Source organism: Tachypleus tridentatus, chromosome 10 (assembly GCF_004210375.1).
Source record: "Tachypleus tridentatus isolate NWPU-2018 chromosome 10, ASM421037v1, whole genome shotgun sequence".
Lineage (NCBI taxonomy): Eukaryota > Metazoa > Arthropoda > Merostomata > Xiphosura > Limulidae > Tachypleus > Tachypleus tridentatus.
The window spans coordinates 184,089,630-184,115,375 of NC_134834.1; the positions used below are offsets into that span (position 1 = coordinate 184,089,630).

General features: G+C 35.0%; 2 protein-coding genes and 1 long non-coding RNA gene across 11 annotated transcripts in view; 2 read left to right on the top strand and 1 right to left on the bottom strand.

Moving 5' to 3' along the window:
* The window catches only part of LOC143231091 (uncharacterized), a 53,520-nt gene extending 37,083 nt beyond the window's left edge, over window positions 1-16,437 (top strand). For all 5 annotated transcript variants that reach the window (XM_076465638.1, XM_076465640.1, XM_076465637.1 and 2 more), the window contains 6 exons: window positions 692-859; window positions 6,826-7,018; window positions 9,119-9,267; window positions 10,788-10,946; window positions 11,420-11,546; window positions 16,155-16,437. In XM_076465638.1, the coding sequence (XP_076321753.1) occupies window positions 692-859; window positions 6,826-7,018; window positions 9,119-9,267; window positions 10,788-10,946; window positions 11,420-11,546; window positions 16,155-16,250 (892 nt within the window). In that variant the 3' untranslated portion in view covers window positions 16,251-16,437. The remainder of the gene's footprint in view (window positions 1-691; window positions 860-6,825; window positions 7,019-9,118; window positions 9,268-10,787; window positions 10,947-11,419; window positions 11,547-16,154) is intronic.
* The window catches only part of LOC143231096 (uncharacterized), a 37,391-nt gene that overhangs the window by 10,861 nt on the left and 784 nt on the right, over window positions 1-25,746 (bottom strand). The window contains exon 2 of one of the 2 annotated variants that reach the window (XR_013016774.1): window positions 18,053-18,213. The exons of the other annotated variant lie outside the window; for it this stretch is intronic. This is a non-coding gene — a long non-coding RNA (uncharacterized LOC143231096). The remainder of the gene's footprint in view (window positions 1-18,052; window positions 18,214-25,746) is intronic. 2 annotated transcript variants of the gene reach the window in all.
* The window catches only part of LOC143231092 (serine/threonine-protein kinase PAK 4-like), a 32,192-nt gene continuing 29,281 nt past the window's right edge, over window positions 22,836-25,746 (top strand). The window contains exons 1-2 of one of the 4 annotated variants that reach the window (XM_076465644.1): window positions 22,836-22,955; window positions 24,992-25,075. The gene's annotated coding sequence lies outside the window, so the exon portion shown is untranslated. The remainder of the gene's footprint in view (window positions 22,956-24,991; window positions 25,076-25,746) is intronic. The other 3 variants (XM_076465646.1, XM_076465645.1, XM_076465647.1) reach the window with 3 other exon arrangements.

Below are 25,746 nucleotides of genomic sequence, written 5' to 3' on the forward strand. Positions count from 1 at the left end.
TATCTCTTTATTTAAGAAGATGTTTTGTCTATTGAAAAGGATTTTCGAGTGGGGTTATTAAGTATTCCATGGATGGAAGAATCATCTTAGAGGGACAGGTTAAGGTCTCTTAACTTCTTTTTATTGAGAAATTAACTCATAAGAAGTGATTTTATTGAAATTTACTACATTGATAAAATGAAGACCCGTGATATCTTTGTTGTATATCCTAAAGATAATGGGGCGAGAAATCACAATTTGAAGAAGACAGGATAGACTCCATTTAAGATAAATTAATTTTTCTTACAGGTTGATTAACTTCTAGGATAAGTTTCTATTAGTAATGGTGAAGACCAGCACTTTACAGGTGTTATAGAGAATAATTAATGGTTTCCTAAAACGTAATGGTTGGGTTTTAATTTTACAAAAGGTGTGTGTGTAAGGAGAGCCTTGAAGGACCAAATGTTTCCTCATTGTTTATTCGTTTTGTTATTACTGTAGATACTACGTCATATTTAATGAGCATACATGTGTAAAACAAGTTCCTAATGTTACCTGTTCCAGAATAAAATAGTAATAATATGGATGTAACACTGACCTTTACTATAGGACTTAACACTGACCTTGAAAAATAAAATAATTTACGTATATCTGTAGTATAATTGAAACAGAAGATATGATGATTTTAAATTCATCTCTTTACCCATGACAGTCCAGAAAGAGTATCATCTTCTCAGAGTTTGCCAAGCAAGACAAAGAAAGCGAGTTCCCTTCCTTCTGCCAGCATTAGTGAAAGAGGAAATACTGGAAATTCTGGGGTTTCCTCCAATTCATCTGATTCCCTTGCGAATGCATTGAAGAGAATTACCAGCGAGGACTGGTAAGGCAAATGAATAAAAGATGTTATGCGTGATTAATCATCCAATAAAAATTAACCAAATGACAAGAAGATGGAGGCTGCGACAATTTATTGTCCACTTAAACTATTATATATAATTATAACAATAATAACAGAGAAATTTTTAGCTAAAATTTGATCATTTGAATGACATAGTTTTGTAACAGATATAAATCACTTGCCTAGCTTGTGTTAAGCAATTTACCACGAGTCTTCCGGACGATATGTGCTAGCTTGTATGTTAAATTAAGGAACGAGTCCTAACTTCCACAAGAACCTCTTGTTATAATCCATACATTCAGTCATCACTTCATTAACATAATCATACAGTTGTAAATGAGCATTAATGTTGTAGTTGTTGTTTTTTTTTTAAGGTCAACGCTACAAAAGGGCGCTGTACGAGCAATACCTCATAATGTTGTAAACTAGCTGACTTACTGGGGAGGGAACACGACTGACTGTATAACATTTCACAATGAAACAGTGACAGTCATTGGTGTAAATATTATATTAGATTGCCCATTAGAGGACAGCATATATTTTATATTTTCTTAGCTGGGTTTTAATTATATCCTTTTCAGATATTGTTACATGCAATAAACGTAATGTCACTTGAAATTCTATAAATGACACATTTCTTAAAACAACAAAAACATGTGGTATAATCTGGAGTTTTTTTCATATTTAATCCATTTCATAATTGTACATTATAAGTAAGAAAAGAAGGCGTATATACTTTGCTATCCATACTACTGAACTGTTTGTTCACCTGAACGACACCCTACACACACAATGGGCTAAATAACAAGCTAAAATATCCTGTTATTTAGGCTTAGCGGTAACTAATTTTGAGCTGTGTACCAAGTTGATAATCCTAACCAAATACCAGATTACCTGTAACTCTTATAAGGAAGTCACAAGTGGTGTCGAATCCACAACCTGATATGCTATATAATAGATCACTCATGGGCCCCACTTAACTGACAGAATTATCTGTATATATATACATATATGTAATGGCCAAATGGGTGTCTGAGACTCTCAGTGTTTTCTGAACGAAGAAAATATAAATCAAAGTTTTAAGAATATATTACAGGAAAATCATTCTTTTTATTCCTAAAATTTCATACCGATATCAACATAAATCCGCCAGTCTTCGTATGTGCTTAACAGTTGATTTGAGAAGAAGGAAAAAGGTAACAAATGTTTATTTTCATGAGTAAATGGGACTTCTTTCGTCGAGTCACTGAAGTTACAAAGTGTTTCAACGATAGTTTGGTTAGTTGTTTGGCTTTTTTTTTTGGCGCAAAGTAACTAAACCATATACACCAAACAACCGGTAAAAACGTTAAAGTAAATTTGAATAAAATGTAAAAATAAATTGAGATAAAAACTAAACAATGTCCGTCCAAAAGCCAGATAAAACACTCAAATACAAGTAAAAAAATCCAACGACTCGTAAAAAGTTTAAAACACAGCTGAGTTGGATAATTTCACCATCCCAATGACAATGTCCAACGTCAGGGGTAAACCCACAGAAAAGACATGTCTAAACTAGTGCCCTCTCTCAGGGTCGTAACGACAGCACGACAGTTATACGTAGGTTGTTTGCCTTGAGTGTCACAAATGCCACACATTGGTGCATTAGTCCCAGATAAAAGAAAACAATTAGTTAAACTTTTTTGACCAATGTGTACCCTAGCCTGGACAACTAACTCCTTACTCCTTCTGATATCCTTAATCAGATTTTTTTAATTTCTAAATAGCAACAGAAGGTTGGATCTGGAAAAGCTAGTTATTACGTTGCTCGCTCCAAGTCAATTGTCAACTGGCACGAAGCCGAGCCTGGAATATAGGACAGTTGTCCATATATGGAATAGACACGTCTGTGAAAGCGCCAGAACAAAGAGACTTAATAGCAGCATCAGCAAGCTTGTTCCAACGAATTCCATCTGGACCATTTTATTTATTTTCTTGTCTATCTCTACAGTTTATGTGTTCAATGCTGAGTTATATGACATTTCTCTTGACCTGAATCCCGTAGAAGCTATGCAGTGCACCAAATGTACTATTTACACCGACTCTTAGCTCTCTATTGGCCCTAGAATTACTTCACGTTCTCGTTGATGTTGAAAAGAAATGGCATACAGCTCAGCATTGAACACATAAACTGAACAACCACCAAGCCATAATAAATTATGGCAGATCCCGTAGAGTCACCTGATTTCGTACTGTCCGTATAAACAGGAACTGAAGAATGGTTTGAAAGATGTTAAGCAAAGAGGAGACAGTACTTCCAATTGGGGTATTCACCTTCCTCAAATGGTTCAAAGAAAGGTTGCAGATGGGGATTGTAATAAGTCATGGGGAATAGTCTAATCAGTGGAGACAGTACTTCCAATTGGGGTATTCACCTTCCTCAAATGGTTCAAAGAAAGGTTGCAGATGGGGATTGTAATAAGTCATGGGGAATAGTCTAATCAGTGGAGACAGTACTTCCAATTGGGGTATTCACCTTCCTCAAATGGTTCAAAGAAAGGTTGCAGATGGGGATTGTAATAAGTCATGGGGAATAGTCTAATCAGTGGAGACAGTACTTCCAATTGGGGTATTTACCTTCCTCAAATGGTTCAAAGAAAGGTTGCAGATGGGGATTGTAATAAGTCATGGGGAATAGTCTAATCAGTGGAGACAGTACTTCCAATTGGGGTATTCACCTTCCTCAAATGGTTCAAAGAAAGGTTGCAGATGGGGATTGTATTAAGTCATGGGGGATAGTCTAATCAGTGGAGACAGTACTTCCAATTGGGGTATTTACCTTCCTCAAATGGTTCAAAGAAAGGTTGCAGATGGGGATTGTAATAAGTCATGGGGAATAGTCTAATCAGTGGAGACAGCAACGTTATTCAATGGCATTCAGCTGTGTCTGAATACGAAGACCACAAGAAAGAATGGCAGACAACATATTCCAAAAGAGCATAACACTGAGTAAGGAAGACATAACCTCAAGTGGGATATTGTAGTAAGGATCAAAGCTTAGAAGCAAAGAAAGTGGAACTTAGTGTACAAAAGTGCACACAAATGGTTTTGAAGAAAGGAAAGGTAAGATCATTTGTTGTGAGCCAATTTAACAAGTGATTGAGGACAGTCTGAAGTTGCCTATCAATAAATCGTATGTTTGACGATCGACACCAGATGTGGATGTACATCTGACTGATGTACTTCCAGACTGAGGAAGAATGAGCTGGAGTCCCACCAGTTATAGTCGTAGAGACGATCAACCTGAAAGGAAAGAGGTGATTGCTCTGCTCAAGACTTGATGGTCACGAAAGCAGCAGGAAAGGCAGAAGTGTTGGAGAGATAAGCAAAGTTCTCACTGAAAGTATCGGCAATGATTTGTACATTAGCAGCTTCCTAACCATTGTAGAGAAAGATGAAGAGGGGATAGGAAACATACCACCCATTAATCTTCCAATTCTTATCCTATACTACTTTGAAACTAATGGTATAAGAAATGCTAGTTCTAAACTTAATCCAGTATTCCTTTTGGCTGTGAAGTCTGACCTGCCAAGCATGGTAACAGGCCTACTAGAAATAAGTGAAGTTAGAAAGAGTGAAACGCCTGTTAAAGATATGCCATGCCCATTTCTGAGCCTTCCGTGCCTGCTGCCAAGCTGGAAACCACATGGATGAGGATGCCTATGAAAATGTGTCAAAGTTTCAGGTATAGAATGAGCGACTGGTTGAAGGATGCAATCAATTAATGGTTCCACACACTCGTTAATAGATGGTAGATTAACGACAGCAAGATCGATTTCCGAGAGAGAGGTGAAAAAGAGGCGGTTGGCCTGGCCCACCTTCCATCATAGCACTCAGGTCGAGCGACATCGACCATATCTCCCTCATAACTACAGCAAAATAGAAAAATGAATGGTAACAGACAGACAGGTCAATATTTGTAAAAGATTGACTAGGTTCATGAACTAATATAAACGAACCTGTACTGAAGAGACACAGGTCGCGATCTGTGAGTATATGCTGCACAGAATGACCCGTTCCATCTATATCAGCACTACCCCAGAGGGAATAATGTCCATTAAAGTCTGCCAAGATGAAAAAGGGGGATAAGAACGGTTGTAAGAGAGTATGAAGGTTTTACTGATCATAAGTTTCCCTAAGAAACAGGTAAATAGAACAATAAGTAGTGGTATGACCCAAGAAGATACAGATGGCTACAGCCTTCAAGTGTGTATCGAAGGGCACAGAAGGTGGACACGTGCGAGTCGACCTACGGTGTCATCCCATCGTAAACGCATCCATCACACAACTTGTACAAGGAAAGCTACTAAAAGATGACAGTATCAGCAGGTTTCAGGAACGTTTCCTATATGGAGAGGCACGTGAGATGATAGGAATCAACCAATGAGATTCAATCAAAGTAATGATGTCATCTAAATTAGAACGAAACCAACTTTCGACAGTTCCACTGTATAGCAAAGTTGCCATCTTTACTAAGGTGGAAAAGAAATGGACAGAGATTTTTTTCTTTATAAGCACGCCGTTTTCTTTACCAGAAGTTCTGCCGACCTCCATGTATTATGCCCTGAATTGAGTGAGTAGATCTCTGTTAGCTTAAGTATATTCTAGTAACTGTGGGTGTGAACGAATAAATGTTCTACACCTCGTGGCCAAATAAAATTGGCCCGAGCAGTCACCAAAAATATGGTCTAAAGGAGATGGATCTGGGCCGTCACTGGAAGCAACAGTATAGACAGAAATAGACGATGACTTGTCAATTACTTTATTCAAAGAACACAAAACGTAATTCACGTGGTGTGAGAAGCTGTGATGGGGTTATAGAAAGGTACGTCTGTATACCCGCTATAGCAGTGGAGCATAGTGCAGCAACATATGGTAGAGGTGCAACAAGGGACAGCTAACTACTGATTCTCAGGGTACGAAATGTTGTTAACAGTTTTCAAGCACTATAACTCTTTCTCCTCCACCAACTTAGGACAAGAACAAAAGTTAGAGGAAAGGGAACCATTACAGTTAACACAATGAGGGTGCAACTGACACTTGTGGGCGTCATTCTCTTTACTACCACAACAAGCACACATTAAAGAACCACGACAAGATACCTTCAAATGATCATACAGCTGACACTGAAACATCAGAGAGGATTAGAAATGTATGGTCATACAATGAAGATAACCTGCCTTGACAGAGACAGGTGGACATGGAGTTGTGAACATTGGTAGGTGACATAATTCCAGCTTTACGAGTAGAGAAACGTCACAATGGAGAAACATGTTAGAAGAAAAACCCAGCGAGGATCTCTGACTCAGTGATGTTTTACAAATCCCTTTCAACAATAACTCCTCGTGAGGAATTCGAAGTAGCATCAGACACAATGTTCACGACATCTGCTGAGAACAATAATAATTTTGTACTGATATTACTCTATTAACAAATATAACAGAAGGAAGGTATTAATGACTTTGTATTACTACTCTATTAACAAATATAACAAAAGAAAGGTATTAATGATTTTGTACTAATATTACTTTATTAACAAATATAACAGAAGGTATTAATGATTTTGTATTACTACTCTATTAACAAATATAACAAAAGAAAGGTATTAATGATTTTGTATTACTACTCTATTAACAAATATAACAAAAGAAAGGTATTAATGACTTTGTATTACTACTACTCTATTAACAAATATAACAGAAGGAAGGTATTAATGACTTTGTATTACTACTCTATTAACAAATATAACAAAAGAAAGGTATTAATGATTTTGTACTAATATTACTTTATTAACAAATATAACAGAAGGTATTAATGATTTTGTATTACTACTTTATTAACAAATATAACAGAAGGTATTAATGATTTTGAACTACTACTCTATTAACATGTTACAATTTTATTAACAGGTTACAGAAGATAGATGCAATGAATGAATTCAACAGATTAGCTGTTTATCAGCCCAAACTGTTGCAACCAGAACTACATTCTGTCGTGTTGGTTCTACTACCGGAAATACGTAACCTGCGGTCCAGTGTTTCCCGTGCAGCAATCAACACGTTTGGAATACTTTTTCAGAAATTTCCACGTCGTATGGAGGCAGTAAGTTTCTTTTATTCATCATCTTATGTTTTCCACTCGTGATAACTTGGTGAGTTTTCTAATGATCTAGAAATATCCGTGTTTTAAGAACACCGAGAGACTCCACGTTTAAAAATGCAAACTACAACGTCTGGTGTTTTATGATAGAAAAACAAAAACATCTCTCCCGAATGTTTTATTACGTCTTCTTGAATTACTGAACGACTAAACGTTATTTTTGTATGTTAAGTTTTCTAGGTCAAATTTTGAGATTCAGAGAACAGTATTCTCTAATTGTGAGAAGCTGCATCTTCAGTGGGAGATGTGCCGGTCATACAAAGCCCGATAATAAAACTAATAATTATATGGAAGAAGCTTACAGCAAATTAAACGTAGTTGTAACGCTTTTAGTACCCTTGTTTCCAGAAACCAGTTTTTATTTGTTTGCACACAAAGCAACACAATGGGCTATCTGTGCTTTACCCACCACGGGTATCGAAAACCGGTTTCTAGCGTTTTAAGTCTGCAGATGTACCGCTGTGCCACAAGGGGAAGGCTGAGATGTTAGTATTCACGTAAAACCACACTAGGGCTACCTGCGCTAACCGTCTGTGATTCTAAAGTGATGTACCAGAGGGAAGTGATTTAGTCAACATCACTCATTTCAAACTCTTGAGCTACTGTTGTAAGAACGGAAAATGGGATTTGATTGTCGCTTTTATAACGCACCTACGACTCAAAATATGGAGCGCGATATTTTCTGACGTAACGGGATGCGAACCATGGATCCCCAGCTCTGAAGTCCGACACGCTCACCCTTATAATACACCATCCTGTAAGTGTGTTTATGCTTCGCGTGCTTTGGCACTAACTATTACAACACAATTTAACAATGACAGCGTCTTTTTAAACAAGATAACTGGTTTCTTTGTTAGTTTAGAATTAAGCACAAAGCTACATAACGGGTATCGAAACCTGACTTCTAGCGGTGTGAGTGGGTGAGCAGGCACACCGCTTTGCTACTGGAGAGTGACAATGTTACTGTAAGGAAGTATTATGAATATCTGAACTATAAATATATCAGCACTGTTTATAATAATCATTAAAAGAGTTTCGTGAGTTTGTTCCAACAGGTTGTTCTTGTTTTGAATTAAGCTATATGTGCCCTACCCACCACGGGCATCGAAACCCGGTTTCTAGCGTCGTAAGTCTGCAAACATAGCGCTGTGCCATTGGTGGTCTGTTCCAACAGGAATAAGTATGTCCGGAAAGTTTATGTATGAATAAACACATTGGATAAGAAGACTTTGGAAACTCTCCTTAAAAAGCAAACAAACTATAAAACACTAAGCACTCTTAACAGGTAGGCCTTTCCCCTTCACGTGTACAAACAACAGTGATTATATATATATATTTATCCACCATTATATATTACAAGTCAGTTTTTCTATAAATCTAATTCCTTTAATTTGAACTGAACATATATTTGATATTCGTTTATTGGTTGACAGGTATAAAACAACACAATGAGTCGTCAATGCTCTGCTTACCGCGATTATCGAAACTAGATTTTTAGTGTTATGATGTGATATGGTAATGAATTAAAAATATGTTTATATGAGTACATTTTCCACCGGTTCTTCCTAATTTCCCTCTTTGTTATACATTTGAAGTGAGCAAAAAGGAAATTGTATAGTTACTTCACGTTCTTTGTATTTCAAACAAAATTGCTAATAATTATTGTTATTTTTTTCGCTGGAAGTGTTTTTTAATAAAGTATAATAAATCTGCTTTTTCAACACTTTTAATTGTCACGTTCGTAAGATCGGCTGGTAACGTCATAAGCAAATATATGTGATTGTTCTTGTATGGACACCCTCTGGCGGCACGTTCACGTAACAATTAAATTATAAATATTATCAGAATAACAAACGTTCAATTGTTGTTTTGTTTCAGACAACAGCTGTGATAAAATATTCGATAGAACCGAAAAACATAATAACCTTATTCACTATTACGATTCTGTGGAGAAAATGCTGATTAAAACTTAGGCTTAAATTTAAATAAATTTATAATCCAATTTGCAGCGACCTCATCCATTTTTTTTTTTGTTCATGCTAGGACTTAGATCTTATTACTAAAACGCTTCTCCACAAATCAGGAGAAAGTGTTGGTTTTATTCGAGAAGACGTGTGGAAAACGTTGAAGCATCTGGTGGATGGAGTGTTACCACAGAAAGCAGCTCTGGCCATTGTGGATGGTGGAGCCAGGTTGGTCTATGTCTTTGTTGAGCATTTTACTTTGTTTGTTTAGAATTAAGCTCAAAGGTGTAGAACAGACTATCTGTACTCTACCCGCCACAGGTATCGAACCCCGGATTCTAGCGGTGTGAGTCATCAGACATGCCGCTGTGCTATTGGGGAGCATTTTATATTGAAACAATTTATCGGACTTATATATTGATACGAAATTAAATTTAATAAAAAACTTTCAACTGATTGTTTGTTTTGAATTTCACGCAAAGTTACTCGAGAACTATCTGCGCTAGCCGTCCCTGATTTAGCAGTGTAAGATTAGAGGGAAGGCAGCTAGTCTTTACCACTCACCGCCAACTTTTGGGCTACTCTTTTACCAAGAAATAGTGGGATTGACCGTCACGTTATAACGCCCCCACAGCTGAAATGGCGAGCATGTTTGATGCGACGGGGATTTGAACCCGCAACCCTCAGATTACGAGTCGAACGCCTTAATCCACCTGGCCATGCCGGGGCCTGTGCAATATTAAATCCTCCTTCCAATATCGACTGATGTTCAGTCATAATCATTTTCTCACACACCCCATCTAGTGGCACAACGGTATGTGTACAAACTTATAATGCTAGAAGCTGGGTTTTGATACCCGTGGTGTAGTTTTGTGCTTAATTCCAAACAAACATTTTCTTTCTGGAAAGAGAAAATATAATCAATAACGAAAATTTTAAACATTTTTGTTTTTTACTTACAAGTGTTTATGTGTGTGTTTTTTATAGCAAAGCCACATCAGGTTACCTGCTGTTTACTTAAGAGTGTGTGTGTGTTTTCTTATAGCAAAGTCACATCAGGTTATCTGCTGTTTACCTAAGAGTGTGTGTGTGGTTTCTTATAGCAAAGCCACATCAGGTTATCTGCTGTATACCGAAGAGTGAGTGTGTGTGTGTTTTCTTATAGCAAAGCCACATCAGGTTATCTGCTGAGTCCACCGAAGGGAATCAAATCCCTGATTTTAGCGTTGTAACTCCGTAGACTTACCACTGTACCAGCGAAGCACTTACTTAAGAATAACAATGAAACATTGTAATGGAAGACACTATACTTTTGTTTTTCCTTCCTCTGTGAAGTATTTTGTTCCTCTTTTTTGTGATGTAATTACTCCTTAAGTGTTTTTTATTTTATTTTTAGATTTGAAACGATTTTAGTGCAGTGATAAATCTGTGAACTTACAGTGCCAAGAACCTAGTTTCGATACCCTTTATATTCATAGCATTGACAGCTCACTATGAGGCTTTGTAGCTACAAACAAATTCGTTTTATCTTGGTATTCATAACTAAGGTGGCAAAAGTTGTGTGTATTTTTTTTGTATTAACCAAACATATATTTATGATATTAAAACTTTCCAAGATATTTCTTCTCTGTATATGAAAGTTAGTAGCAGGTAAATCACCATTGTTTCTATGTTAAAAAAGTGACTATTGCTTATTTTCAGCGACTTAAAACAGCAAAGATAAAATTAATTTCACTTCGTTTATTTAGCCACAGAAATGCCACCGTTCGGGGAGCAACTGCAGAATTCCTGTCAATGACAGTGGAGAAACTGGGACCATCGAGATGTCTGAGAGGTTGTAAAGACGTGGCTGAAAAGGTCATACCGGCCACTGCCCAGTTTGTAATAGATAGGTCACCACTAGCTAGGTATATCAAAACACGTTTCTCTTCCCTTTCAGTTTCTTTGATGTTATGCTGTCTTTTGTTATAAATGTAGAAATATACATACACATAAAACCTGGAAATCATAATTATAAACTAACGTACATTTTACTATAAAATGTGGCTCCTGGTTGTTTTTAGCGCATGACTGAATACAACTATTCAAAAATAGTTACATCGTGACTAGCCTTTATTGGAATCTTTCAAAACTTACAATTTTTTAACCCCCTGTTTGCCAATAGCATCTTGTTAACTAACCTTCAAACATGAATCAATTAATTCGGGTGTGTCTGACTGGTTGACGTGTAAATCCGAAGGTTAGAAGATTAAGTTACAAATCATTCACGATAAGCTATCGTTTATGTTGTTGAGCAAAATGCAGATAAAAGTATTTTACTTTCTCTTTGAACCACGACCAATCATTTTGCTTCTTTTCGTTCTTTTTTTTTTTTTTTAAGGTTTTACGGAAGAACAATCTTCGGTATGCTGATGGAACATTCTGACTTTGAAAGAATTTTACAGAAGAATCTGAGTACAACCACCATCCTTCACATCAGAAATGTACTGGATTCCATAAAAAAGAAGGTATATGTAAACATAATCTGGTATATTCAAAGATTTGGCATGGCTGGCCATGTGATTACGGTGCTCGAATTGCAATCTGCAGGTCGCGAGTTAAGACTTTTCGACCCACCAAACATCTTTGCCCTTTCAGGCGAGGGAGCATTATAATGTTACAGTTAATCCTATTGTTTGTTGGTAAAAGAGTAGCCCAAGAGTTGGGCGTGATGACTAGCATCCTTCCCTCTACTTCTTCGCTGCTAAAATAAGTATGGATGGCGTAGATGGCGCTTGAGTAAATCCAAAAACAAAAGAAAAGTAAAAAGAATTACCGAAATAAAGTGGAACAACTGTATCTTATAACAGTCAAATAAACAACTGTATCTTATAACAGTCAAATATCCAGAATAAACAACTGTATCTTATAACAGTCAAATATCCAGAATAAACAACTGTATCTTATAACAGTCAAATATCCAGAATAAACAACTGTATCTTATAACAGTCAAATATCCAGAATAAACAACTGTATCTTATAACAGTCAAATATCCAGAGTAAACAACTGTATCTTATAACAGTCAAATATCCAGAATAAACAACTGTATCTTATAACAGTCAAATATCCAAAATAAACAACTGTATCTTATAACAGTCAAATATCCAGAATAAACAACTGTATCTTATAACAGTCAAATATCCAGAATAAACAACTGTATCTTATAACAGTCAAATATCCAGAATAAACAACTGTATCTTATAACAGTCAAATATCCAAAATAAACAACTGTATCTTATAACAGTCAAATATCCAGAATAAACTGGTTGAAGAACGTGAAGCAGCTATAAATATTTCTGGGTCCAGTTACCAAATAAATTTATTTTTCAATTTGAGGTTGAACACGTTTGACCACAGCATGTAAAAGCATCTTAAAATGCAGATACCTTTGGGAAAGACAGTTTTTGTGATCGGGGCTCGACTCGCATTCTGTGGGTTCTGGATTCAAATCCTAACACTGAACATGTTTTCGCCCTTTCAGTTGTGGAGGCGTTATAAAGTGATGGTCAATCCACCTTTACGTTGGTAAAGAGTAGTTTAAGCGCTGTTAACAAGCTGCCTTTCCTCTAGTCTTTCATTTCTAAATTTGTGACGACTAGCGTAGATAGCCCTCTTGCAGCTTTGAGAAAGCAATTTCGTGTGCTGAAAATGTGCTTGTAGCATCGCACGTGTCCAGAGTAACTGTCATTATGCTAACAGGCATTCCTTTCAATTATAATCCCTTAGCCCTCACATCTAAACTTATTATAATTAATTTCTCACAACATTTAGGCCACATTTAGGTTTCAAATCAAAGCAACAGCTTTTTCCATAGCAAATGAATAAATGTTTCGTTAATTTCTCACATTTTATTAACGTGCTACATAATTACTTCAAATGCTTTCACTTTGTTAATGTTTTGTTAGCATTTCTATTTCAAAGAATCTAGCGTACAGACCAGAAAATTTTAATACTTCAAATAAAGTCCAGCCGTAGCCTAGAATTTAGAGATATCAGTAAGACAAAATATTGTTTGCTTGTTTTTGAATTTCACACAGAGCTACACGAGGGCTATCTACGCTAGCCGTCCCTAATTTAGTAGTGTAAGACTAGAGGAAAGGCAGCTAGTCATTATCACCCACCGCCAACTCTTGAACTACTCTTTTACCAAAGAATAGTAGGATTGACTGCCACATTATAACGCCCCCAATGGCTGAAAGACTGAGCATGTTTGGTGTGACGGAGATTCAAACCTGCGACCCTCGGATTACGAGTCTAGTGCTTTAACCACTTGGCCATACCGGGCCAAGACAAAAGAAACTGGTAAATTGACGGCAGGCATATTCAATATTGGATTTTCCTTTAATAAGGGTTTACATTGAAGCAGAACTGTCTGGAATGGTGTTCCGCCTCTTGAGAATAAACGAATTTAAGTTTCTGCTTTTCTGGTTAAAATGTGAAAGTGGACTTTAAAAAATATTTCACTTTCAAATATCAGTTTAACCATTTTCTTCAAGTTATCTGGAGCAGCATAAGTCAGTGACTTCCGACTTATAGTCAAACAGTAGCAAGTTCGAAGGTTAACTCCCATATTATTGTATATAAACCTTGATAACGTAAGTAAAAATGAAAGGTTTTGAAGATGACAAAATCTTGTCGAAACTCCGTACATTTATAATAAAATTCCTCATTACCCCATATTATGAGGTTATTGTCCTTGAACGAAAGAGACCCATTACCTCCTTTCGTGATGACGAGAAACCCACTTAAAGTAAAAATGTATTCTCAATACGGTTGGATATAAGTATTTTAATTAAAATAAAGTACAGAACAACGTTTTGACCTTTTTAGGTCATCTTCAGGTTAGGAGATGAGAAAAGAGATGACAATACATCTTTACCTCCCTTGTTCTCGGCCCGGCACGGCCACGTGGGTTAAGGTATTCGACTCGTAATCTGAGGGTCACGGGTTCGAATCCATGTCGCACCAAACATGCTCCCCTTTCAGCTGTGGGGGCGTTATAATGTTCCGGTCAATCCCACTATTCGTTGGTAAAATGGTAGCCCAAGAGTTGGCGGTGGGCGGTGATGACTAGCTGCATTCCTTCTAGTCTTACACTGCTAAATTAGGGACGGCTAGCGCAGATAACCCTAGAGTAGCTTTGCGCGAAATTCAAAAAAACAAACAAACAAACCCTTTTTCTCGTGTACCCAGTTGTATCAAGCGCTTACCTGAGGTTAAACCCATTTTGGGAGAACCAATGGTCATTATCAACCACTTGTACCATTGGAACGGAAATTCGAACACATGTGCTTTGTAAATATATATATGTGTCTATCTGGTCAGAATTTTACTGAAATTTCAAATCTTGCTTTGGTACGTTCATGTTGATGAGAACAAACACCTCTTTTCTATAGTTCCAGTGGCAGAATAATAGGGGTACCGGGCCTCTCCCCACATTTTACTCTGTCTAGTAAAAATTATCAAGATTAGGAAAATAATTCGCAGAAGAATGCGTTAGATTTAATCCAGGGCTCGCCTCAGAGCCCTGGACCCCAGCCGTAACGAGTGCACCTGTGGCGAACATTCCCTCGCTTTGCTTGGTCAAATAAACTTGGTTCCACCTCTACTTTAACTTGCCTCTTTCACCTCTAAGTAGCTTATTATCTCATTTCTCTGAAATTTGTGGAATTCATTATATTTAGGTGCCTTCCAACTTTACTAACCATCCCTGCTGGGTGGGCCATACCATATTTTGAAAGGGTATTTCGATACACTTTGGAGGACAGAGTATATTACAAACTCTGATGTTGTTTTTAGCGTGAAATCTGTGTGTTATTACATTTAAAATATTAGAAACATTACCGAAAGTACTGTAAACGTGGGAAAAGACATTTTTATGTGCAGAAATGATAAAATTATATGAAAACACATTAAAACCATTATGTTTAATTGTGTGAAATACACATTTGATAAGATTATATTTGGACATACATCAAAAGATATCCATCATCATGTTCTGAGATATTTCTGAAACGTATTAAGCTATATCTACATTAACTTTATATTTTGTCAAACGTGAAGCACTTGAGGTCGAAATGAAGTTGAAATTCCTGTGAATTTTTTCAAGTACTAAAAAGTCAAGTTTTCTTACATAATTATTTGTTTTCGTTTGTTCGTCGGTAAGCACAAATCCACACAATTGACTATTTGTGTTGTGCTCATCACGAGTATAGAAACACTGATTTTAGTGATGTAAGCCCCTCAAACTTACCCCTGAGCAAAGGGGTTAGTATACAAAAATGAAAGTTTGTTTTGTTTTTTTGAAATTTCGCACAAAGCTACTCAAGGGCTATCTGTGCTAGCCGTCCCTAATTTAGTAGTGTAAGACTAGAGGGAAGGCAGCTAGTCATCACCACCCACCACCAACTCTTAGGCTACTCTTGTACCAACGAATAGTGGGATTGACTGTAACATTATAACGCCCCCACGGCTGGGAGGGCGAGCATGTTTGGCACGACTCGGGCGCGAACCCACGACCCTAAGATTACGAAGCGTACGCCTTAACGCGGTAGGCCATGCCAGGCCTATGAAAATGAAAGAAAAAAACACATTAAAATTCACTTTCAATTAATACTAAGAAGTTATTAGAGACTTTTTTTTACTAAAGCACGTTTTCGTAATATCCTTTTTATGAACAAATGAGACTGGGTAAGGCATAGGTGTTAGCATTCAAAGATAAAGATTATGAGAGCCAAGGTTCGAGCTGCATTATGCTGGTGAACCCTCGATTTTTTTCAGCTGTAAAGGCATACAATGAGTTATTTTTCTTCTATCTTTAAATACAGACCAGCGAGTTACATATTTTCATTAATTAATTATAAGTTATATCTACTTAATTAATTTCAAAATGAATAAATATAACAAATCATATAGAAAGATTAAGAAACTTTGAAAGCAACTCACATAAAAATAAAACTTTGTTTCATGAAACGTGGGTTATGAACTGACGGAATTATAGCATTGTAAGTTTGCATATAAATATATATATATATATACATACACAGGTAACAAACAACTATTTTCTCATTTTCAGGGTGTTGGTGAAAGGCCTGAAGAAGGTATCTCGTTCAAATCAACTAAATCAGATCCTTCAACAATTCGTTCAGTCAGAACTAAAAAGCTAACATAAACCAAGACAAAACATTCTGTTTCTAACAGATTTAACAATAATAGGTTTCTTGTTATTTCATGTCTCGCGATCTTTATACGAGAATTTAGTCTATGAAACTGTAAGTTTACACACGTGACTGTTGCGACATCTGTTTTGGAGAGATTATAGATTTAATAAAGCTATCTTGAAACAATATTACAAAAAACGTTCTGTTATTAAATTTTTATATTCACGATACTTGATATATTAAACTAGAATTTTGGTAATCGTTATCGCATTTTTTGTTCTCAAAATATCGCCAGAGGAAAACGAACGATCCTTTTGAACAATGTTCACTTTTACAAGTACACCTACAGGTTCTTGATGTCGAGAGACCCACTTGAAATAAAAATGTATTACAGAACAGCTGGTTTTTAACCTGAAGGTGACGTTGTTCTCTCCTTATTAATAAAAGTGTTAATACCCATACCAGCCGTTCTGAGATACATACCTACAGCTTACTAGGTGGATATATGATCATTTCGAACAAAGTCTAACTTAACTAGAATACCTACATGTTGTCGCTTCATTCTACGAATGTTGTTCAGTTAAACAAACAATTAGGGACAGCTAGTGCAAATAGCCCTCGCGTAGCTTTGCACGAACTTCAAAACAAACCAAGCTTTATTATAAACCTGTCTTTTTGTCACACATGAAACCAACAAGTTTGAAGTTTATTCTCAAATCCTGTTTATTGGTATTGACTTTAAGATTTTTTTGATAAAAAATAAAATAAAAAAGGGAAACTTAACTTATCTGTTTCTTGAACTGATAAATGGATCCAATAACGAACTGAATAAGCACAAGTCGTTTACAAACTTAACGAACTTGTTATAACAAAAAAAAAATGAATTTTTACGCCTTTTAAATCATTCATTTCGTCTTCAAAACGTGTGTCATTAAACAACAAATAAAATAATTTGTAAAATTTACGTACGTATTTATCATTTTTCAATTCATTCGAAAATAAATGTAAATATTATATTTTTGTATGTTTTTCTTATAGCAAAGCCACATCGGGCTAGCTGCTGAGTCCACCGAAGGGAATCGAACCGCTGATTTTAGTTATGTAAATCCGAAATTATATTTGTATTGAACTACGCGTGTTAATCCTGTTTATATTTCTCAGTGGTACATTCGATAAATCGTCTTCCTTGTTACTGCTGAGAAACAACAAAATAATCACATAAATAAACGCTTCTTTTCACACAAAAAAGCGAACATTCCTTGCGCATAAGATTTGTTAAACTTTCAACACGAATTTAGTAATTGGCTTGTAATGAATAAATTTGAACTATATTATATTTATCGTAAGATTTTAACATGTTTAATTAAGTTTCGGAGTTAAAGCGAAACACGTAAGTACTTTCATACACCTTTATATGTCTCCCGCTGGTACAGCGGCAAGTTTACGGATTTACAACGCTAACATCAGCGGCTCGATTCCCCACGGTGGACTCAGTAGATAGCCTGATGTGGATTTGCTGTAAGAAAACACACACATGTACGTACATACACCTATAAACAGAAATTCCATTCCTTCACGAACAGTGATTATAATATACAATTTACGTCTTTAATATCAAACCAGAAAGGACTCCTGATTGGTTAAATTCTGTGGGATTATGATGGCTGAGATTGCAAGTATTATAAATTAAAACCTACAGCCATCTTTTTTCTTTCGTTTATTCTTCAGGCACAGTATAGCCAGGTGGTTAAGGCTTTCGAATCGTAATCTGAGAGTCGCGAGTTCGAATCCCCATCACACAGAACATGCTTACCCTTTCAACTGTGGGGGCGTTATAATGTTCGGTCAATCCCAGTATTCGTTGATAGAAGAGTAGCCCAAGAGTTGGCGGTGGTCGATGATGACTCGCTGCCTTCCCTCTCTAGTCTTACACTGCTAAATTAGATACGGCTAGCACAGATAGGCCTCGTGTAGCTTTGCGCGAAATTCAAAAACAAATAAACACTATTTACACAAAGTTTTATGTAACATAAAATCTCTATAAAGAAAGTGCATCTCACCATTTGATGGTTGTACGTAAATTCTAAATATAATAGGAAGGTTTAAACCTTAGAATGTTAGTATTATTTTCCACTTTCGAGTCATGTTGCAATAGGAAAGTGATTCCAGATGCTAGATCATTGGAGTTGTATAATTGGCTTTTCGTTAAATTAAAAGTATTATGAAATAGTGAACTTGAGATTTCGGTAAAAAAAAAAATACTATTGAGTATGTGACTTTTCATTTTCTACACTTTATGAAAGTTTGAAATATGAAATTAAACGTTAAAATATCATAATAGGTTGGTGTAAAGTTATTCTTCCACAACTATTCGAAATTAAAATTACTTCAATATCGAAACGTCATTCAATTCTTTATTTCCTGCTAAAATATTTATAAAAAAATTCACAAAAATGCGATTCCTAAAAACAAGCAGTTTGAAAATAAATGGATTTTAAACAAATACATTTTTAGATCATATCTGATTATATATAATATAATCACGAATTGTCACCATTAAAACGTATGAGTGACTTGCAATATTAACTGGCTATTTGTGGCTCAGGGCAGACGTACTACACTAAAAATCGAGTTTCAATGCTCGTGGTAGACAAGCTTTGTCCGTTATGTAACTACGTGTTTAACGATAACCAACCGACAGCAATATCCATTTTTTAAGGCCCGGCATGGCCAAGCGTGTTAAGGTGTGCGATTCGTAATCCGAGGGTCGCGGGTTCGCATCCCCGTCGTGCCAAACATGTTTGCCCTTTCAGCCGTGTGTGCGTTATAATGTGAGGATCAATCCCACTATTCGTTGGTGAAAGAGTAGCCCAAGAGTTGGCGGTGGGTGGTGATGACTAGCTGCTTTCCCTCTAGTCTTACACTGCTAAATTAGGGGCGGCTAGCACAGATAGCCCTCGAGTAGCTTTGTGCGAAATTCAAAAAACAAACAAAATCCATTTTTTAGTATGTAAATACACAAGAAATTATTTTGTCGACAAATGTTCATGAAATCAGTTTAATGAAGCAAAGATAAAAAAATGAGTGTTCCTTCTAATTTAAAATACATTAAAATTGATAGAGACACGTTTTCCTTTAAAAACACTTATCAAAATTATACACCTATACTTATACACCTCAACACTTTAAAATATTTATTCAGAAATGATAAAGAAATAGAAAATGACATAGCTTTCAAAATGGACGACTTTTTTATTTGGATATGATAAAATAATCATAGCCATAGTAACAAAACAAACATTTAATTTGAAAAAAATAGTAAAAATAAAATATTTTTATATATATTTGTTTTCTTTAAGTGTGATAATACAGGATGTAAGGTGAGATTTCTCTTACTGTGCTTTTGTTTTCCCACAAAATATAATGTTTCTCTAACGTGAAAAAAGCCCCATTGTGCATTTGTTGAGCTGTATTTTATTGAAGTAGATATCAAGTTAAACAAATACGCTATTGACTAGTCATTATACAAAATCCATTGTTAACTGGTTTTTGTCTTCAGTTTCCTTATTTATAAATTTAAAGATTCACTACAGATCGTGTACATAGGAACTAAAGCTATCAGGGGCTTAGTAGTTTGAGATGTCCTAATATTGAGATCAAATTGATTTGTTTGTTTGTTTTTGAATTTTGTGCAAAGCTACACGAGAGGTATCTGCGCTGGCCGTCCCTAATTTAGCAGTGTAAGACTAGAGGGAAGGTAGCTAGTCATAAACACCCATCTCCAACTCCTGGGCTTCTCTTTTGCCAATGAAAAGTGGGATTGACCGTCACATAGCGCCCCCACGGCTGAAAGGGCGAGCATTCTTGGTGTGACGAGGATTTGAACCCGCAACCCTCACATTACGAGCCGATCGCCCTAACCAGCTGGCCATGCTTAGCCATCCGAAAGGGAAGAGCTAGTTCTTGTTCATTTTGAAGATAAAACTTTGTCTCAAATCCTAGCACGTGTTGAAAATTATTAATAATTACTTTCTATTGTGTCACAACTAGTCCGCTTGTATTCAAAATAGTAATAAATCAGTAATTTATATTTATCCATCATCTATTATGTTCAAATAAAAAATTCTTTTTAAGAAAATCGCAAAAAATTTATTGTGTGATATATATACATACTAATTGTAACTGTATGACATGCAGGTAAAATTTTGACATTAAATGTTTCAATCCAAGAAATGCTCACCACTCATAGCTTACCACTTGGAGATTTCATCCAAACTTATGTAAGTAGTTAATCAATCTTTTGGAGCATTAACAATCTATATAACTTCACTATATATATAACATTATGTTAAGCCAATATAATTCAGTCAGGAAAAAAAAACCCAAATACGAAAATCAAACACACCTGTATATATATGCACAGGGGAGGAAAAAGCTGCTGCACAAAGGTACCTACGGTTGGTATTTTTGGGACTGTAGTTGGTATTATAAAACTAATTCAAATAAACTGGAAACATGATATGAGAGTCAAATGGATCTTCTGCTTTCCCAAACAGATAAGTCAATAATACCAAAAATAACCAAAAAAACATAACCTGTTGGTATAGTTGGAAGTTTCTATGATTTTTTTTACATTATGATCTGCATACATTCAGAGTACTCCTGCCACCTATTGTACGTAAGTAATTTTTAAGTTAATTAGTTTAGTGTTGGTCTCCCGTAGTGCACCAAGTTAAAGCCCTAGGCTAGCTTATTGCTTATAATTATTTAACTCACCACGTCACATTTTATTTATTGTAATTGGATGGGTGATGATGACTAGCTGCCTTCCCTCTAGTCTTACACTACTACATTTGGGACGACTAGCGCAGATAGCTCTCGTGCAGCTTTGCGTAAAATTCAAAAATAAACAAATAAATAATGGAGGAATTAGTTGAGTTGAAATCTAATTACAATTCTGGACTAAAGAGAACAAACCCTTTAGAAACCATTTATTTCCGTGAAAATACACGAGGCTGCTTTATTTTGAGAAATAAAAAGTTTGTATCACACGTTATCATCTTTTTCCAGGGAAATTATATATTGTATAAGGACATATAAAATATAAAATTCCACCGACAAATTTCTCATTTTTTCAAGGTTTTAATTGATATTTTGTCCATCTTTAATTTGCTTTCCTATTGAAGAGAAGAAATGTACTGTTAGGAATTTTCAATATCTTGTTTACCACGTTTATGAAAGAGTAAAGGTCTATATTTATTTCTCGGACTGTTATCTTGTTTTATTTTTAAAGGAAAAAATCAACTGATTTAGTGTTAAAAATTTAATTAAACTTTGAGTCTATAAATTCTGCTGTGTTTTACAAATTAACAGAACATCTTAACCCATATATTACTGCTATATTAAAATACAGTTATCTCCATGTTTATAAATATATATAGAAAAATACCCAAATATGTAGCTTTTATTTTTGGAAGAAGCTTTAACGTCATATATTTTGACGATCTCCTATTCTAAGAAAGCTTTTCAAAGCTTTTTTTTTTCTTCCAAAATCATCAGTGTTCATTGTTTATGTACAAAATACTCGCTAAAGACTACATTTAAGAAATAATTTGTTGTCGTGAAAATATCCAAGGCCATTTTATTTCGGGAAAAATGTTGGTATCATAAGTTATTGTCTTCTTCAATGGAAAGTATGTTTTGTATAGGTTGTTATTGCTGTTGTTTTGAATTGACCACAAAGCTACACAATGGGCTATCTGTGCTCTGCCCACCACGAGTATTAAAACACGGTTTTTAGCGTTATAAGTCCGCAAACATACCGCTGAGCCACTGGGGGGCGTTTTGTATAGGAACTATTCAAATATAAAGTTTTATTCACATAATTCTCATTTTTAAGCTTTAAAGTTTTTACGAAAGTTGTATCCATTTTGATATTTTTTTACGAAGTGTGTGAAATGTTAAAGTTGGGGTTTATTTCGTAAAGTTTTATTTTGTTTTCCTTATCTCAGGCCAGGTGATTACAGCACCCCAATCGTAATCTAAGGGTCACAGGTTCGAATTCCTATAGAGACAATCATACTCTCTCTTTCAGCCGTGGGGGCGTTATAAAGTCACGGTCAATCCTACTGTTCGTTGATAAAAGAATAGCCCAATTAGTGATGACTAGTTGCTTTCCATCTAGTCTTACACTGCTAAATTAGTGACGGCTAGCGCAGATAGCTCTCATGTAGCTTTGCGCGAAATTCAAAATAAACCACATCAATCATTTTTTCGTTGTGAATATTTTTTAATCGTCCCTAAGTTGAAATTTTATAATTGCACTATAATTACAAGCATAAAGAAAAATTATTGTCCAATAATAAAAATAATTACTGATTTGCAAAATGCAAATGTTTAGTTATTTCTAGAAATTGTTAAAAAATTAAATTGACAGTTAAACACATGATTGTCAAAACATTTTAAAACATTTTCAACGTGCATGTTACTTAAAGAAAATATTTATAAATCTTATAAATGATATATTTTAAATTTAGAGATTTAATTTTTTTTCACAGAGAAATTTTGTTACTAACACTAGAGTGCGCTTTGACGTTATCATAATATCATTGCTATTAAAGTTTCGTAAGGTGGCGTCGTAATATTCTTTAGGGTTAGTGTTTTCGTTTAACTATTAAGTCTACTGTTTACAACAAAAATCTTCTATTGTATAAAAGGTATATTTTATTCTATCCTTTTCAATTAGGATTATATTATAGATATAGTCATTGTTTAAGTTCAAATATCGTAGTTAGTTGCTTCGTTACATGTTTCCAAGTTTTCGTTGTAACGTTGTAGGCTTAGGCTTAAGGAACAGTAACGTCTTAGTGCTAAACTAGATTATTGGATCAAGAATTATATTATAGTCTAAATGTAACTAGTATTATTCACTAGTAGGATTAGAACAAGCGATAACAGAAAATTAATCGCTTTGTCAAACTCGTAAATCCCACAAACTGACAAAATTTTTAAAAATAAATGTAGACTTTATTTCTAAATTATAAATACTCTTAACATGCATTTACTTCAGACTTTTAAAATAATATGATACGAAGAGTACTAACAAGTGTTTTGGAACCTATTGGTCTATCTCGAATGTTAAACACTTTGAACTAAATATACTTTAAAAGACCTCGAAGCCAGCTCTTATCATTCATATACTTATCAAACTTTATCTTACACGTATTTAAATTTACTGCCTTTACAATATCTGAAGGCAACCCGTTCCAACGGAGTATCCACCCTCTTGGAAAAATAAGACTGTCTTTTTAGCTGAATACGACTCTTACCCTGTCAAAATGTATATTTATATCCCCTTGTCTTACTGTTCTCGCTGTTAAATATGAAAAATGATGTATCAACACAATTTATTCCCTTTACAATGTTAAACATATGAATAAGATTCCCCCCTGACTTTTCTGAGGTTTGAGAGATTTTAGCTTCTCATATGACAACCCCTCCACCCCAAACGCTATTTTAGCAACCTTTCGTTGAACTATTTTTACACAATTCGATGTCTTTCCTAAGGTAAGAAGCCCAAGACTGGACACATTTTTCCAAATGTGGGCTAACTAATGACATATACAATGAATTTGTAATCTCTTTAGACTTGTTTTCAATATTTCTGTGAATACAACCTAAAATCCTATTTGCCCTACTAGTAGCAACAGCACACTGCTTGGTTGGCTTTAGAGACTGCTCGGATATTACACTAAGAACTGTTTTTGTCGTGTTTTTTTACTATAAAGTTTATTCCCATCCAGATTATACTTGTGATTCAAGTTATGATAACCCTCGAAAATATAATTAACAAATGATGAAACATTATATTCTGATTAGAACAGTAAATTTAATTAGCTATACTGATTGCCGGGTTGAGTTTTCTGTTTGATCTAGGTATGTTGTTTTCTCTGACCAGAAATTATTATTGAAATTTGAATATTCTGTTGTGTTTTTATTCTAAATCTTTCACGTTAAAACATGTTAACTTCACACAATTTTTATACTCTCAGTACTAAAGCTGATAATATATACTGTATAATATAGGTATGTTGTTTTCTCTGATCAGAAGTTATTATTGAAATTTAAACACTGTTGTTTTTATTCTAAGTCTTAGCTTCACGTAATTTTTATACACTCATTTCAGTACTAACCCTGATAATATATACTATATAATTCCAAATGTATTTTAAATTAATAAATCTAAACGTTTTATATTTTTAACTTCCATGTAGTTATTTTAGAAAAACTATTTACATCTACGAAAAAGTAAAACATTCAAGCACAATGAATCATAATTGATTGAGATAACTTTTTGGATATTTGAATGGAGTTCTGAACCTCTCACTATACGGTCAGTTGTTGTTTTGAATTAAGCACAAAGCTACACAATGGGCTATCTGTGCTCTGCCCACCACGGGTATCGAAACCCGGATTTTAGCGTGTAAGTCCGCAGACATACCGCTGAGCCACTGGGGGGCTATACGGTCAGTGAAAAACAACAGAGCATACACGCATACTCAAAGTATTCAAGGCTATACGAAAAAGTATTTTCAGTTAGGTTGAACCGTAAAGGAATTACATTGTTACATAAGCTGTTTTCTTTAGTAATAGTTGTATTTTGAAAAAAAAAAGTTATTTTTACTTTAAATGTAATATTACAAACGTACGTATCAAAGTTAACAGTAACTTTCCATATCGCTTTTCTACATAGAGCGATCAACCAAACAGGAAGCCCTTTGTTCCATCGAGGTTAGCCATTCAGCTGTCCGACAATTAACCAACATAGTAATAAAAGGTAATTTTTTTAAATATTTTAAGCTGGTTTTCATATATCAGAAAACCAGTTTTAAACAAAGACGCGTTTAACCTGTCATCATGAAAGCGAGTGACGTTTTCGAAAAATTAACTTTTACTTTGTCTTATTGAACTTACAATTGGATTTAGTCCATATTTCAATTTACTTATTATACATTGTTATAAAATTTGTAACTGTTATCAAGCTTACATTTGTAGCTACCGTTAACAGTGAGGGTACCCAACTCATGAAGAACAAATTGTTATTAGTAAGATGCTAGTAAAGTATATTTAATTCGGTATACTGAACTATATTGATTTTAATTTCGTTCTGTATAGATAACTTTCTCTAACCAGAAGGTAATAAAATCGGGCTGTGAAACCGTGTTTGTTTGAAGTTTTCAATCTTCTACTTTTCCTACGTTTTAGGTTTGTCACCCAAGTTATGTTTTATTTTCGTCCGACCTGTATAAAGTTCAGGTTCTGCCGTTTTGATTACGACTGAAAAAGTCTTAGCTTTCTAGTGATAGAAGTGTATCTATCCACTTATTGTTCGAGGGAACAAAGTTTTTAACATTTGTTTTTGTCATCGTGATTTATTATTCATATATCGTTGTTTTGTAGTAAACCCCTTTAAAAGATCAGAAAACGAGAAGTCATAGACAAATAAGT